Source organism: Corella eumyota, chromosome 2 (genome assembly GCF_963082875.1).
Source record: "Corella eumyota chromosome 2, kaCorEumy4.1, whole genome shotgun sequence".
Classification (NCBI taxonomy): Eukaryota; Metazoa; Chordata; class Ascidiacea; order Phlebobranchia; family Corellidae; genus Corella; species Corella eumyota.
Genome location: NC_137491.1, coordinates 4,102,276 through 4,116,363, shown reverse-complemented (window position 1 = coordinate 4,116,363; position 14,088 = coordinate 4,102,276). Strand labels below are relative to the sequence as shown.

The 14,088-nt window shown below is 29.2% G+C and overlaps 2 protein-coding genes across 4 annotated transcripts; one reads left to right on the top strand and one right to left on the bottom strand.

Annotated features, from left to right (window-relative positions):
* The first annotated feature begins 520 nt into the window (after window positions 1-520).
* On the top strand, window positions 521-2,499 carry LOC145741923 (UPF0193 protein EVG1-like). Its single transcript, XM_082559620.1, has 5 exons — window positions 521-772; window positions 928-990; window positions 1,065-1,250; window positions 1,326-1,466; window positions 1,648-2,499. Exons 1-5 carry the CDS (start codon window positions 682-684, stop codon window positions 1,821-1,823), a joined length of 657 nt encoding a protein of 218 aa, XP_082415746.1. The 5' UTR covers window positions 521-681; the 3' UTR covers window positions 1,824-2,499.
* Window positions 2,192-13,193, bottom strand: LOC145741922 (uncharacterized). 3 transcript variants are annotated; one of them, XM_082559619.1, is made up of 15 exons: window positions 13,079-13,193; window positions 11,837-11,893; window positions 6,098-6,235; window positions 5,900-5,962; window positions 5,639-5,770; window positions 5,409-5,501; window positions 5,106-5,227; window positions 4,766-4,860; window positions 4,239-4,636; window positions 3,975-4,161; window positions 3,845-3,886; window positions 3,645-3,750; window positions 3,366-3,561; window positions 3,125-3,289; window positions 2,192-3,034 (listed from the first exon to the last, which is right to left on the bottom strand). In XM_082559619.1, the coding sequence occupies exons 2-15, from the start codon at window positions 11,864-11,866 to the stop codon at window positions 2,825-2,827; spliced, it is 1,977 nt and encodes a 658-aa protein (XP_082415745.1). In that variant the 5' UTR covers window positions 11,867-11,893; window positions 13,079-13,193; the 3' UTR covers window positions 2,192-2,824. The 3 variants fall into 3 exon arrangements, with proteins under 3 accessions (XP_082415745.1, XP_082415742.1, XP_082415743.1); XM_082559616.1 differs by lacking the exons at window positions 11,837-11,893; window positions 13,079-13,193 and adding an exon at window positions 6,527-7,807; XM_082559617.1 differs by lacking the exons at window positions 11,837-11,893; window positions 13,079-13,193 and adding an exon at window positions 6,527-7,801 and having other exon boundaries at window positions 5,106-5,212.
* Window positions 13,194-14,088: the final 895 nt, after the last annotated feature.

Here is a 14,088-nt window from a genome sequence, read left to right as displayed (position 1 = left end):
ACTTAATAAAAAAATGGACAACATTATAAACTTCAGCTAATAATAAAAGCAATCTTTAACATGTGTAGGCCTATATAGATACCAAATATTATAATAGATTTTACCAATTTTCGTCGTTTTATATATAAAGCGATTTTCGTACTTTTACATATAACTTTACGTTACATTACAATATAAATGTAATATACAATGCAATATATAGTTATGCAATAGCTATTGTTCATTTACTTGCATTTGGTTTTAAATTTTATTACCACCTTTAAAACGTATAAGTTCGTTTTATATTAATCATAATCTTAAGTTTAATAAAATTTTAATAAATCCTCGGTTAATAAATGTTTGTTTACCCTTATATTTTTGCATTTATGTAAATAAAACTATAGGCTCATGCTAATATAACTTTTTTCTTAAAAATAGTTGGCAACTCTGTTAGTGTTATGACTACATTAGACGCAAACTGACAATCAACCTCGTTTTTAATAAAAATAAATTATTATAAAAATAACGCTTGCATTACCACGAAATGTCTAATTGCAGGTTATTTAACAGACCGCATACTAAAAACCAAAACTAACCAATTTGTCAACAGTTTAAATTAGATCATAAAGCCAAATGATACGTTCTATTTCAGCAATTTAAATTTTTTTTAAGGGAACATTACACGTAAATACTAACTAAAAAATGGCAAAAAGGCAAGCTGTTGCACAAGGAGGAATGTTTGGTCCAACATCGCATGCTCCTATGAGCAATCAAACTAAAGAATTACTAAAAGGTTTTGTTTTTAAATGATTATAATATTATCAAAAGTTGGACTGTATCTTTAAGGTTTATAATGCCAGTTGGTTTTATTTATTTAATTTTTCCCGTTTATACATTTCCTTAATTAAGATATTTTAAAAAAGAACTTTGTGTTTAATTTTTTTGCAGTGATGATGGAAGAATCCAAATTAACAAATTTTCAAAGAAGGAAATTAACTGAAACTATAAAAAGTAATCAAATTAGCTAATGTTTTAATTGTAAAACATAACAAACATACAACTTATATTTAAAAATTCATTTTTAGGTGAAAATGCTCTTCCTCTAAGAGTGCCTCCAACCAGCAGCGTTCGAGATCTTAAACTAGTGAGTTTTCCTCCCCCGCAAAAGTCATTTACAATGAAAGGAGTTCCTTTATCTTCCATGAAATCCAGGGATGAAATATCGGAAAGTGGGGCTTACGACAGACCCCAGTTTGTTCCTATGCCTACAAGTTAGTTCTCCAAATAAAAACAAATTTGATAATAAACACAAAAATTTTAATTTTTTATTAATAAATATTGTTTAGAGTCACTTGAAAAGGAGAAGGACAGACTTTCCAACATCATGGCATATGGCGAAGATGTAAAACCTAAAACTAAGGAGCAAAAATTAAAGGAACAAAGAGAAAAAATGAAAAATGATGCACCTGTTGACAGATTCGATGAAAGTAAGTTAAATTATTTTAATTTTTTATTACGTAGGCTACTCTTTTTCGATAAATATCTAATGTGAAGTTTTTGTATATAAAAAAGTATAATAAAGCCTACAACTACCCGGCAATTTGGAAAAATGTTTCAATTATTCATTTTAAAAGTATGTAAATGTAATTTTTAAATATATTTTTTTAGTTCAAGCAGAGATAGAAGAAAGAAAATCATTCTTAGAAGAAATGGAAAAAGTTGGCCAAGGCAAAAAATATCGTCCGATTATTTCTTCACAAATTTCTTTGCTGATTCGTGAAATGGAAGTTATTGATAAGGAAAGAGAAGAACAGTTACAAAATAAAATAAATAAAAGTTCGTAACATAACTTTGCATTTTAATAACTGATTCTTAATTTCAAAGAGAGTTAATTTCAAACTGTTGCTAAATATTCAAAAATGTCCACCCTAGTTTTCATAATAAACACAAAAATGGAAGTAAAACATTAAGTGTTATATTTTTTATGTGATTTAGTTTGGTAAAATATTTAGTTAGTTTTTATTGATGTATTTGTTCCATTTATGTTAAAATTGTAAATAAACTTGTACTTTTCGACAAAAATTTTTTTTAGCAAAAAATAAGAAGCTTACAAATGGATATTACTAAACTAGCAAATGTTGTTAATATATAACTCATTTAATATAAATGCCCCCCCATTTTAAATAACATTCATTATATTAAAAAACATGACTACATAGTTGCTCATGTTTATTTGTACATAAATAATTAATAAATGCCATAACATGAAATCCAAATGCAAACAATTTACAATAACATCCAACTTTTTAACTCTTTCAGATCTAGAAAGGTGTTTATCACAAATAATTTATTTTTTTCAAAAATATTTTGGAAATATGAGATTTTGTGTTAGTGTAAATTGTGTGTACCATAGTGCAATTTAAATCCATCATATCACTGTTAAGTTTAAAAATATTAACAATGTTTATATATACAAAGCAATACAAATAACAAGGCATACCGCAGTTCAAAAAAAAGTGATCTATTTGTTAAAAAATAACCAGGAACTTTTCATAGTCTTGAAACTTAATGTTACTCTTTCATGTAAAAAGTTAATGTAGACAGTTTTTGAAATCTAATTACAGTAGTACACCGAGACAGGTAGAGCAATTATTTAAAAAAAGCAGAAAATTTCTATACAAAAAAGCTATCATGGAACTAAGACCAGATTTAAGGTGGTCGACCCCAAAAACCAAATAGAAATGAAAAAATCGTCTTCGCAAATGTATCTGTACAATGAAGTGCACTTTACCACTTGGCTTAAACTGGTGCTTGCAGTTCAAAGAAAGAAATAAAAGTTTAATTTTTATTCTTGTTTTTCGAGCTTAACTTTTGAGAAATCAACGCGACCGTCATCCTGATCCATTGGTTGTTGGTTGTCATGGTTATCATTGTGACGGCGTCGGTCATCATGGTTGACTCGTTGCACAAGCAAAATAGCGCCCTCTACCTGTTCAAGACTGAATCGAGATGAGTCATATGGTCGACCAGCATCATCACGCAATGAACTAAAAATCTACAAAAAAATAATTTTACATAAAAAAAGTTCAAAACTGTGTTTTTCGAATGTTGATCTTTTTTATATAAATTTGATTTTGAAAGGTACCTGTTGATAAAGAGCAGTGTATCGAAGCTTAATATTGTCTTTAGCCTCATCCATGTCATGTTGTTCATCAACGAGTTGTTGTTTTCGTTGTCTCAACAAATCAACGTCATCTTCCATTCCGGTGATTGTCTCAATTTTTCGCTTGCGACAATTCTGTGCTGCAACCTAAAAGATTGAATAATATTAAAATATGTATTATGACGATTAAACATCTTTATAACAAAATATTAAAGGAAAATACCTTGTTTTTTCCACGTCTACGGATATCCTTAATAAGAGTATGTTGTTCTGGGCTCAATGGGGTCCTTGCCAACATCTCGTTATAATCCTCGACAGCCGATAAAATAATCTCATCCAGAGTAAATGGGATGTTAAGTTCGCGAGCTTTTTTCTCATCGCGAGATTCACGATTCGTTGCCGAACCATCATTCTTTTTCCTACAAAATTTCAGAATTTTATTGACTGCAATTTTTTGTTATGGGGTAAATTTTTAAACAATGATTTAATATTTTTTATTTACCTTCTAAGAGTTTTTGGTTTAGTGCCATTAGGTGTTCCATCATAAGTATGATTATGGTTGATTGCTGTAATCTCAGTCAATTGGAACGATTGGTCATCCAACAAAGCTAAACAAGTTAAAAAAAATTGTTTTAATTTACAAATTTTGATACATTTAAAATCTTTACTCATCAGTTGATTATGAACTTTTGTATTACTTACATTGAAAAGAAGAATCATCAAACATGTTTGTGGTATTGAAACCTAAAAATAAAATAAAAATTAATTTATTAAGTTTTACATTCCCAAAATATTTAAGGTATATACTTGCGAATAGTTACAAAAATTCTACCTTGTGGACTGTGCTCCATTGAAACTCCAGAGTCTGATTCTTCATAAGACTCGGAAATTGCTCTTCTTTCCACCGTGCTTATTGCTCCTTTCCCCTGGAATGTTTGAAGAGAAGAACCATTGTTGTTGGTGTTAACTAATGGAGGGGGCACATAAGGCATTTGCGATGGATTCATAAAAGGAGAATTCTATAAAAAAAATGATTTTGATTGAATTTCAAGAGAACTGTAATTTATTAAAAAACACAAAAAGACACAACACTTACATTGTTGTTTTCACCAAAGGTGTTAACTGGTGCGTTTCCATTAACCATATCAGGCATCATCTTTGAATAATCGCTTGGTGGGCTTTGATCGAAAAAACCCTGCCCTGGCTCCGGCAACAATGCCAAATGGGGGTTCATCATCCCTGCCCCAAAAAGTGGGGCTTCCCCCATATCCACAGACTGATGCCTGAACTCATTGAGTTGGTTGTTGAGCAGAAAACCTCCATCTTGAACCCGACCTGGAGAAAGCCCCTCTTCCATTGGGATTCCATCCTCATTATTCAACCCATACAAGGGTGAGTTCTGAGGAGATGGGTTGTAGGGTGGAGTGGGGTAATTTGGCATCAAGTAAGCAGGGGGAGATGCCTGGGGTTTAATCTCAGTTTGTACAACTGGGTCTTAAAAATAACAAAAAATTAATAAATTTTTTGGTAGATATTTTAAATTAGTTTTTTTTTCCATTTTTGAGGTAAGCCTACAGAAAAAAAAATTTTGCGATAAAAGAAAAAATATCTTCAATTACATACCATATTTATTGTTGTAGTTCAAATTGGTTTGATTATAAAGATTTCTTCTCTCTTGTTGTTGCTGAACTTGAGGAAATGCAGTTGCATTGGACAATCTAAAATACAAAAACAAACTTAGTAAAAGTTTGGGAGGAAAATAAATCCGTACAAAAATATTATTTTAAGCCAAATCAACTTTGGGCAGCGTCACCAATTTTAGACTAAGACGAGGTAATTTGCCCTTGGCTATTTAAAATAGGACAGTATGACAAAAACACATTATCTAATTTACACTCTTTTTCTGACATCTCTTATGCAAAAAGAAAATAACACAATTATCAGGGATAAAGTTTGTTTTTACCTAACGTTTGTGCGAACTATATTAGAAGAATCTTGAGGTTGATTTGCTTGTAAATTTAAACCTGTCAATTCCGACAAATTTTCGATATCCTCCCATATGTTGTTGCTCTGATTTAATAACAGCTGATGATAATTTTATATAAACCAAATTTTAATTTTCCACATATGTTGGCTTAAAAAACATAATCTTTATAAAAACTTATGTTGAGGTTAAAAAATATAATTTTTACACTTTATACTTCATTACTTAGAGTACTGACTTACTATATGCGTAAGTATTACTAATTGTTATGTTAAAACCTACCATGGGAGCATTGTCTGTGCCATTTTCCAAAGGTTCAATCAATGACGACAAATTTCTTACCATGTCATTTCTGTTTCGCGTGAAACTGTCATTCTAAAAGAATAATTTAAAATATTTAAAACAAAAATTTTAAGAAAAAAATATTGATTTAATATAATAAACCATGGTTTGGTAAATTAAAGGTAAAGTTTGTATACAAACTAAAATACAGAAGTATAACTTTAATTTACTTGATTAATGTTCTTTGCTGGTTGAACAGTATCAATAGATGTTTCAAGCATATCCAAATATTCATCAAAATCAATTTGTGTTTGCGGATTTGTTTGATTTTTGTTTACTTGTTGAGAATTGTTCAACTGATTCTATTATGACAAAATTAAAAATTTAATCTCCAAAAAACAATAACAAGCAACTAGGTATATACATAATAATAAGTTGACATCACATTTTTCAATATTAATAAATAATGAGGCAAAAAAATTTACACAAACCTTCATCTGGTTGGGGTTGATTGGAATTTGTTCTCCCGTCTCACCATCAACAAAAAATTCACCCTAAAAATTGGTTAATTACAGTTAATACAACTTGTTTAAACTTCTTTAAAATCACATTAATTTAAACCACTATATTAAAAGATTAAAATGTTGATCATAACCTAGTCTATAAGCTTGTCTAGTAAATTCACTTACCAACTGGTTGTCAGTTTTTTCCTGAACTTTGGTTTCATTAACATCTTTCCCAGCTTGTCGATTTGGTTCAAATATGTGTTGCCACTCAAAGCCAAGATCAACATCTTGCTGGTACATGCTTTGCATTAGATCCATGTCCTTTAAAAAGAGAAATACAGGGTCTAATATAGTAAATATAACTTTACAAACTATACCAGTTTAAACCAAAGTTTTTGCTTGGACTACAATAGTATAACAAATATAAACACTTTTCACACTTGCACACACATCTTCATTCTTGTGCCCTTAAACTAAATCAAATACAAAGTTGTTGCAAGTTTAAATGGGGTTTATCCTATGTAAGAAAGTTGGTACAGATGGTAACCATATGGGCTATTTAGCGCAGCTATCTTAACTTGTAGCATATAATATAACGGATGTATTTTTAACCTGCTGTTCAATATCTTTTACAGTATGTTGAGATGCCATGTTATGTCTTCCAGTTGAATTGTTAGAAGTAGAAGCTATACTGGAGTTTTGAGTAAAATTATTCACAGTTGAAATATTAGTATTTTGCACAGTGTTATCAGTTTGTTTAGTGTAGAATTTATGATCAGATAAGGAATCCTCATGATTAGTTGTTGTGCGAAATTCTTCTACATCAATACCACTCTCATCACTAAACAATGAGGTAGTTCTAGGTCTTGTTGTGTTATTTGATGAGGTGGATTGAGTGTCATTTAAAAATTCAATATCTTGTTGAAAATCTATTTCAGTAATATTTTCATTTTGTTTTGGACTTTCACTTTGATTTGCTAAATTTGAATTTACAACAAAATCCTGCCACCGCACCTCTTCAGTATTATCAAATAATTGTTCATTTTGTTCATTCGAAAATGCTTCTGCTAGGTCATCCCTTTCCATATTTAATGTAAAATCAAACACATCGAATACAGGCAAGGGCATATCCAAGTTTGGAAAAAAGGATTGTTCATGTAAATTGTCTGCATTTTCATTTCCTACAATTTGTTCCTCAATTTCAATGGAAGGTTGACCATTTGGTGATATTTGCAACACCATTGCAGTCAAAGTATTAACTTCCTGTTCCGTGAAATTACCATCAGTAACATTTTCTGATTGAAATGTTATTCGCCTTTCCGTGTCATCCATGACAGTTTCATAATCGGACAACAAGTTGTTAAAATGTGGCACATCTAACTTGGAATTGTATATTTCACCATGGTTAAACTCCAGGTATCTATTGTTCATCGTAAGACCTGTTACCGGGCCATTTATAGCAGCTACGTCCATTGCCATTTCTAATAACAAAGGATCATCGTGGTACAACAAATCTTCAAGACCAAATCGACCAGCAAGGGCCAAGAATAAGGCAATATCGAGAAGTCCAAGCACCACATTGTGCTTCTTGTTCCTCCACGCATTGTTGTTATTTAAGATTTGCATTGTTTTGTTGATGAAAATCGTTTTAATGAAGCATCTTGTTTTTTTCAATCAAAAAGAAACAAAGGTTTGAGCAAAGCAGAATAATTCTTCTGTTATACAGAAACTTATTTTAATAGTTTATTACTGCATCTTGTTTATGATCGTTACCTCTTTATAGGAAAATAAAATATTAGTCAGTTACGTAACAACCAATTTAAACTGCGTTAGAGTTAACTGCTCTGACAGAAACTGTAATATATATTGGAAAAAAATCTGTCTTTTCTAAAACCACCTTTTTAAATTATTAAACGAATTAGAAATGTTATTTTTACAACAAAGAATAACCAATATCTTTTTCTTACGCTTAACGTATGTTCCTGGCACAAAGCACCGTTATATGACAAAGCTCAATTGAACGCAGTCAACCGGTCAATCATGTGATTTTTGAGAGAATGACGTCGGAAAAAAGGGAAACATGTTACGCCATCGCGCGGATACCAATTATTAAAATGACGCAATAAGTTGAAAACAACGTCAACTTTTCTAAATTTATAAATAATCCCGACGACATATACAATGTCACAACAAGGTTTTAAATACTAGTTCAAAAGCTTTCTTAGATATTATGCTAATTTTTAAACGTCTTTTATATTATTTAAACTGTACTATTTATACAACGTGTTCGGAAAAAAAAACGTAATAAGTATGAGCGCTAAAATAATAATAGTGTAATTTTAAAATATCATAATGGCAAAAAACTTTTACAAAAACGATTTTTTTAAGTAACAAAACAAAAAAACTTTATGGGTGAACGCACTAAGTTTGCCAAATTAGGTACCATATTCTAAAGCTGGTATTACGAATAACATTCGCATCGCAAATATGTATAAAACTGAACAGGAAAACTGGTATATCCAAGCAGGAAAATAATATCAATATATGCTGTGACGTCAACATTTCAAGTGCCATCACTAAAATGAATAGTTATAATATACAACAACATTTAAAAAAATTCCAATAAAAATAAAAAAAAAATAAAAAATTTTAAATTGTTAGTATTGAATATAGTGGAATATCTATTATAGTTGTTACCTATTTTATATCATTCTAATTTGCATAAACTAATTGGGATTCAATTAAAAAAAATAATAAGTAATAAGAAATACAAAAATTTCCAGGTACGTTTTACGCTGTTGCCCAAAATTGACTAGAGGTGTACAAAGGTTAAACCTGTAAAAAAATACCATTCATGCGCGTATCACGCAACCGGTGCGTGATCGTACCACCTTTAAGTGTAAATAGACCTTTCCTCTTCGTTTGAAGACAAAGCCCCAACGCGATCAACAGTAACGCGCGATATTAATAAAACATAGGGTAACGTAAAGTTTAAGATATATAATACGATTCAAAAAACAAAGCCAATAGCATGTTTAAATAAATCCATACACAATGTTTAACTAGACAAAGTAAAATATCCAGTTTTTACAATACATGTATTTGACCTTTAAATGATAATTTCAAACGACATAAATTTTAGCTCATTAAATAAAACGTAAGGTAAAACATCCATACCGATTTTTATTAAAACTTGTTTTTCGATTCAAGAAGTGACCCATTGACTTTAACGTTATTAAAAATGCAAACAAATAGTTAATTTTTAATGGATTACTAAATAATAAACGCAATCCAAAAAACGGATGTTTAATGGGCTTATAAGTAAATAAATTGAGTGATGAGTGATAGATATTGGAATTGAGAAAATGACAAGTCTTTTGCCAATGTTGATTTGCAAAAGCTATTTAATCATCAAGGACAAAAGTGCCATAGTTTGGAAATCCGTTTGAAGTCATAACCCCTTATCGTAAAAATTATTTTCGAAAAAACTTTGAACCTTTACAATATGGAACTTAACTAAACAAAGCCGAATTTAAACAATTTCGGGTTTATGAAATATTAAACAATTAAAGGTAAAAACGCTTTACTTTAATCAAAACTATAAGCTTGGAAAATTATAAGTTTTGACGAGATTATTTTAAGATCAAGGCGTTAGCAGTGGTCCTGTTTATTTTCTACAAGTCAAATGAACTTTAAAAATTAAAATTTTGACACGATTTTTAAACTCAAAAATTCCGAACTGTTAAATTTAAACTTAATATTTAAATCATTCTACGGATGCCTACATTAATTCTAATAACCGTGTTTGGCAATAATACAAAAACAAACAACAGCAAATTTTTAGAATTATTAAAATCAATTTATCAGTGTTTATGTCAACTTATTAATATGATTGAACTCATATTTTATGCCCTGAACTCAATGCCAACCATGTTTCTACTAAGTTGACAGTCTTATGCATATTACTACATAAAGCAGACCTAATGTAGAAGTAAAGGGTTAAGTAGCAAAGCTGTACAGACAGATAAAAATATGAATTTTTAAGAGGACTTCACCGCCCCATAGAATTATCGCATTAAGGAATCAACTTATTTTCCAACGTTCATTTAACCAGGCGTCTATGGTCCTAAGATAAAATGCTGGCGTTGTAATGAAACGCAGACTTGTGGGTAAAGAGCACTCAAGCCTTATACAAAAGTGAATTACTCTAATTGCAAAACGCACGCGATATAACTCAAATACATATTATATTACTTACAAAATTATTTCTTGTAAACATCCACATGACTTTAAAATGTAATAAGACATATTTAAGCCACTTACATAATAAAATTTAATTGGATAGGACAAAATACACGGCCTTATTATAGGAACAATTTTGTTTAGAAAATTATAAATCGAAATATAGAGAATTACTGTTACATTTTATAAATCGCCAAAATGTGAAATAATATAAAAATAAATTTTGAAAATTTCGTTTACTGAAAAATAATTCAGATCGTGTCAACTTGGCCTTATTTATTGAGAAAAGCTTTAATTAAAATTTACACTAATCCAGAATGTGGCATTTCATCATACCTGCTATTTTTACAAATTGCGTTATATTCTCCCGGTTTGGTAAATAACTGATGGGTTTTTAACGGTAAAATCGGTTATCGTATTTCAATAACAAATTACATATTTTCTATAATTAATTTTTAACGTTATTTTTACTTATCCTCAAGATTTCTTTTTAAATTTAAATTTTTTAAGTCAAATGTTTTGAAATTGAATTACTGACATTTCACCAAAAACAATTTTACCGCATCAGAGTTTTACCAAAAACTATATCCCAGACAACGCCATTTTTACTGACAAATAAACTTTTTCAAAACCCCTTTCTGAAAAATGACCTTAAATGTCAAAAATTCAGAAGTACTTTTTTGATAAAATGGTTTTTGGTAATATAAGAAAACACCTTTAAAATCTATCATTGTACTGACATTTTAAACCAAGATTTATGATAATATGTCATTACCTAAAAAAACCGAGCTATTAAAGATGTAGAGATTGTAGAGGTTTTTAAACATAATAATTAAACGATTTGAGAGGTGAAATCGTTAATTTTAAATTTAGAACAAATTTTGTTACAATTAAATATCCGAAAATCTAAATTTTAACATATTTAGGCATAATTCGTAAATGGTATTTCCACTAAGGAAAACGCAACTGATATTAACATAACGTTTTAATAAAAAGCAAAGGTCAATCAATGCGTTTGTATTTTAAAACGTTCTCAAATGGTAAAACTAATAAACATTTTAACGCAATATTTCACTTAAATAACAGTGTATAAATAAAAAATGAAAATAAGTAACAAGCTGATATTTTTTTAAAGAACCACTCGTTACTGTAATGAAAAAAAACGTATTTAACACAAAGATCGCGTCGAAATATGGCATATTTATTAATGGATAAAAACACGCACGAACTGCTCTGTCAAAACATTATTTTGACCAGACAAAAACAAAAGATTCGTGGGAATGAGAAATGACACGCCACCGAAATGAAACAGAACCTAATTTAATTTGTCTAAATTTTTGTTGCTGGAAATCTAATTAATCATTTTCCGTTCAAAAAATTATGACGTACATTAATTGGTTGACCACGCGCATGGAACAAACAGGTACTTTCTATTAACTTTATAGCGATTTGCACACTATACATGCAAAACCTAATAACACTGGTAATAAATTATGGCACTATATACCATATTAACACATGTTTATGTAATACAATTAATACGCGTATGCTACCTACGTAAATCACAATCAATCATAAATGCAAAATTCACACTAATACATAATGTAGAGTATACAATTTTAACCCAAAAAACTCCCTTACGTAAGCTGTTTATAAAAAGGGAAATTACAAAATATTTACCTGAAGATTTAGTAGATAATCCGATGCCATGTTGTTATTTTTAGGCCTTCTCAAAATCTAATAAAAAAATATTAATAAAAAGCAATGTAAAATATAACCATAAGTATTTTTTACAATAACTTAAAGTTGCGCAATACTTTAATTAAAAATAAAAAAATTAAATCGTTTTTACCTAAAAAATTATTTTAAACTTGATATTCAAAGCATTAGAATATATTTAAAAATAAATCCATTTCATACACGATTATTCATTTTAAGAAGTCCCGCGTTTAAATTTAGACTAGACTTTATATGTAGTCGTTAACATTTTTAAGGTTGCTTTAATAAATTTGGGAAAATTTACATAGGCTATACATTTAAAAATTTGAAGTACATTTAACAGTAGTTTTATCTGTCCGTATTAACTAATCATTTTATGCCATTTACCTACCCATAACGAAGGATAAAAACTCATCAAATACTTCTATATTGACTTAATTCACTGTTTACTATAAACTATGCCTTTTAAAACTTGTTTTTTAATGCATTGCCAGTTACAATTACCAAAGTTATAACCTTTTAAAAACAAGCATTTACGTTTTAAGAACAATCAATACGTCATACTAATTTATCAGTACTAGTCACGTGAGATTTTTAGCAAAATTTTGATTGGGTAAAATTTAGAGGCTTGCCAACATACAAAACAAAAATTAATAATAGTGGACATTTTTTATTAAAAATCATGATAAGACCGGCACAAATAGATTATTTTTAGACAAAAAATGCATGAAAAAAACATTAATAATAAGCAGAAATATTTTAGCCTGTCATGTTTTTAATCGCTAGAATTCTACAACGAGTAGTAATTAATTACCTATGCATATCGTATCAATCTAATTGTAATGGCAAAATCTTAGAAGTATTACGTTTAAAAGCTTGTCTAGTTTTAATTTGTTATACTATTGAAAATACAAACGAATTAAAAAGTTTAAAAAATTTATTTCAACAAAAAAATTGAAGGCAAAAAACTTGACCAAACAATTTGATATGTAATAATATTTTAATGCCAACCCGTGTAACTGATAAACAAATAAACAAAATTGCACGTGAAACGCTATATTAAAATTACATCGGAAATTAAAACTCTTTATATATCCCTTAATTTTTTTAATATTTTTATACATGCCAACGTCAGACCAAAAAAGTATCAAAAAAATTTGAAATTTGATAACCTTAAAATCTAAATAATAACAAATAAGTTACCTTGTATATGTAACCCGAAGTTGAATCACTTTCTTGTAAAAAATTAGATATATACAGACGCCAACAATTAAGTCGGGGCTATTCGTCTTTTAATCGCTTATTATAAAGGCTATGCCTGTTAAAATATAAATTATCAGTAATTAATTTAACTTGAAATATAATTTATTATTAATTGCGACGTACTTAAACATTTAATATTAAATATAATACTTAGATTTATTCAATAGGTAAAAAAGGTAAAGATGGCTTTTAATTAGCTTGCGATAATTTTCTTAAACTACAAAATTTCCTGTCTTGTTTTGTAAAATTTTAATATCACAAATATTTAAACGCTTATCTGCTTATAAGTTGTTGCTTAATACAACAGTTACATATGTAAGCATGTGAAATTTAAGTTTAAGTGGTCTGATGCCAACTAAGGTTTAATATTCGTTAAACATTAACAAGTCAATGCAAATACTTAATGCTTAGTCACTAAAATTTGAACTTTCATCTAGGCATTACTTACTTTTTGACCTAACAATACTTTTATCGCGTCGCGTTAGTTATATGTACCAGGTTTGACGAATTTATATTTATTGGGCCTTTTAAATAATTTAACAAAACTATGTTTTTGCTACGCTATCTCAAAATATATTCAGTTTTATTTTTTTAACTGATTTTAAATAAACATAATTTAAAATTTTAAGCATGCTTCTAATCATCTTATACAGCGAAGTAAAAAAACGGAATAAGCCAAAGTTAAATCAAATGTTTTGGTAAGCCATCTAGACCTCACATTCCTCCTAATCGCTCGAATGAATCCCACTCTTACTTCTCTTTTATTTTACTTATCCCCATATATCTCTTAACTTAAGCTTGTTTTCACTCTTTGTTGAAATTAGCCTTGTCAAACCTTTTTTATGCGTGACGTTTTTCTCTCTTACTTAAAACTACTACGTCACACATCCGGTCGCTATTTTCGTGCATCACATGACTATTTACATGCCCTCCAGCGGCTACCAAATTTT

What these genes read in the sequence shown, in the direction of transcription:
- LOC145741923 (XM_082559620.1), top strand. Translation starts at nt 682, where the DNA reads ATGGCAAAAAGGCAAGCTGTTGCACAAGGAGGAATGTTTGGTCCAACA. An exon ending in AACTAAAGAATTACTAAAAG is followed by an intron (nt 773 to 927) that starts GTTTTGTTTTTA and finishes ATTTTTTTGCAG; the next exon opens with TGATGATGGAAGAATCCAAA. An exon ending in GTTTGTTCCTATGCCTACAA is followed by an intron (nt 1,251 to 1,325) that starts GTTAGTTCTCCA and finishes AATATTGTTTAG; the next exon opens with AGTCACTTGAAAAGGAGAAG.
- LOC145741922 (XM_082559616.1), bottom strand. Translation starts at nt 7,540, where the DNA reads ATGCAAATCTTAAATAACAACAATGCGTGGAGGAACAAGAAGCACAAT. An exon ending in CCTTTGGTGAAAACAACAAT is followed by an intron (nt 4,162 to 4,238) that starts GTAAGTGTTGTG and finishes TTTTTTTTATAG; the next exon opens with AATTCTCCTTTTATGAATCC. An exon ending in GTAGACGTGGAAAAAACAAG is followed by an intron (nt 3,290 to 3,365) that starts GTATTTTCCTTT and finishes TCAATCTTTTAG; the next exon opens with GTTGCAGCACAGAATTGTCG.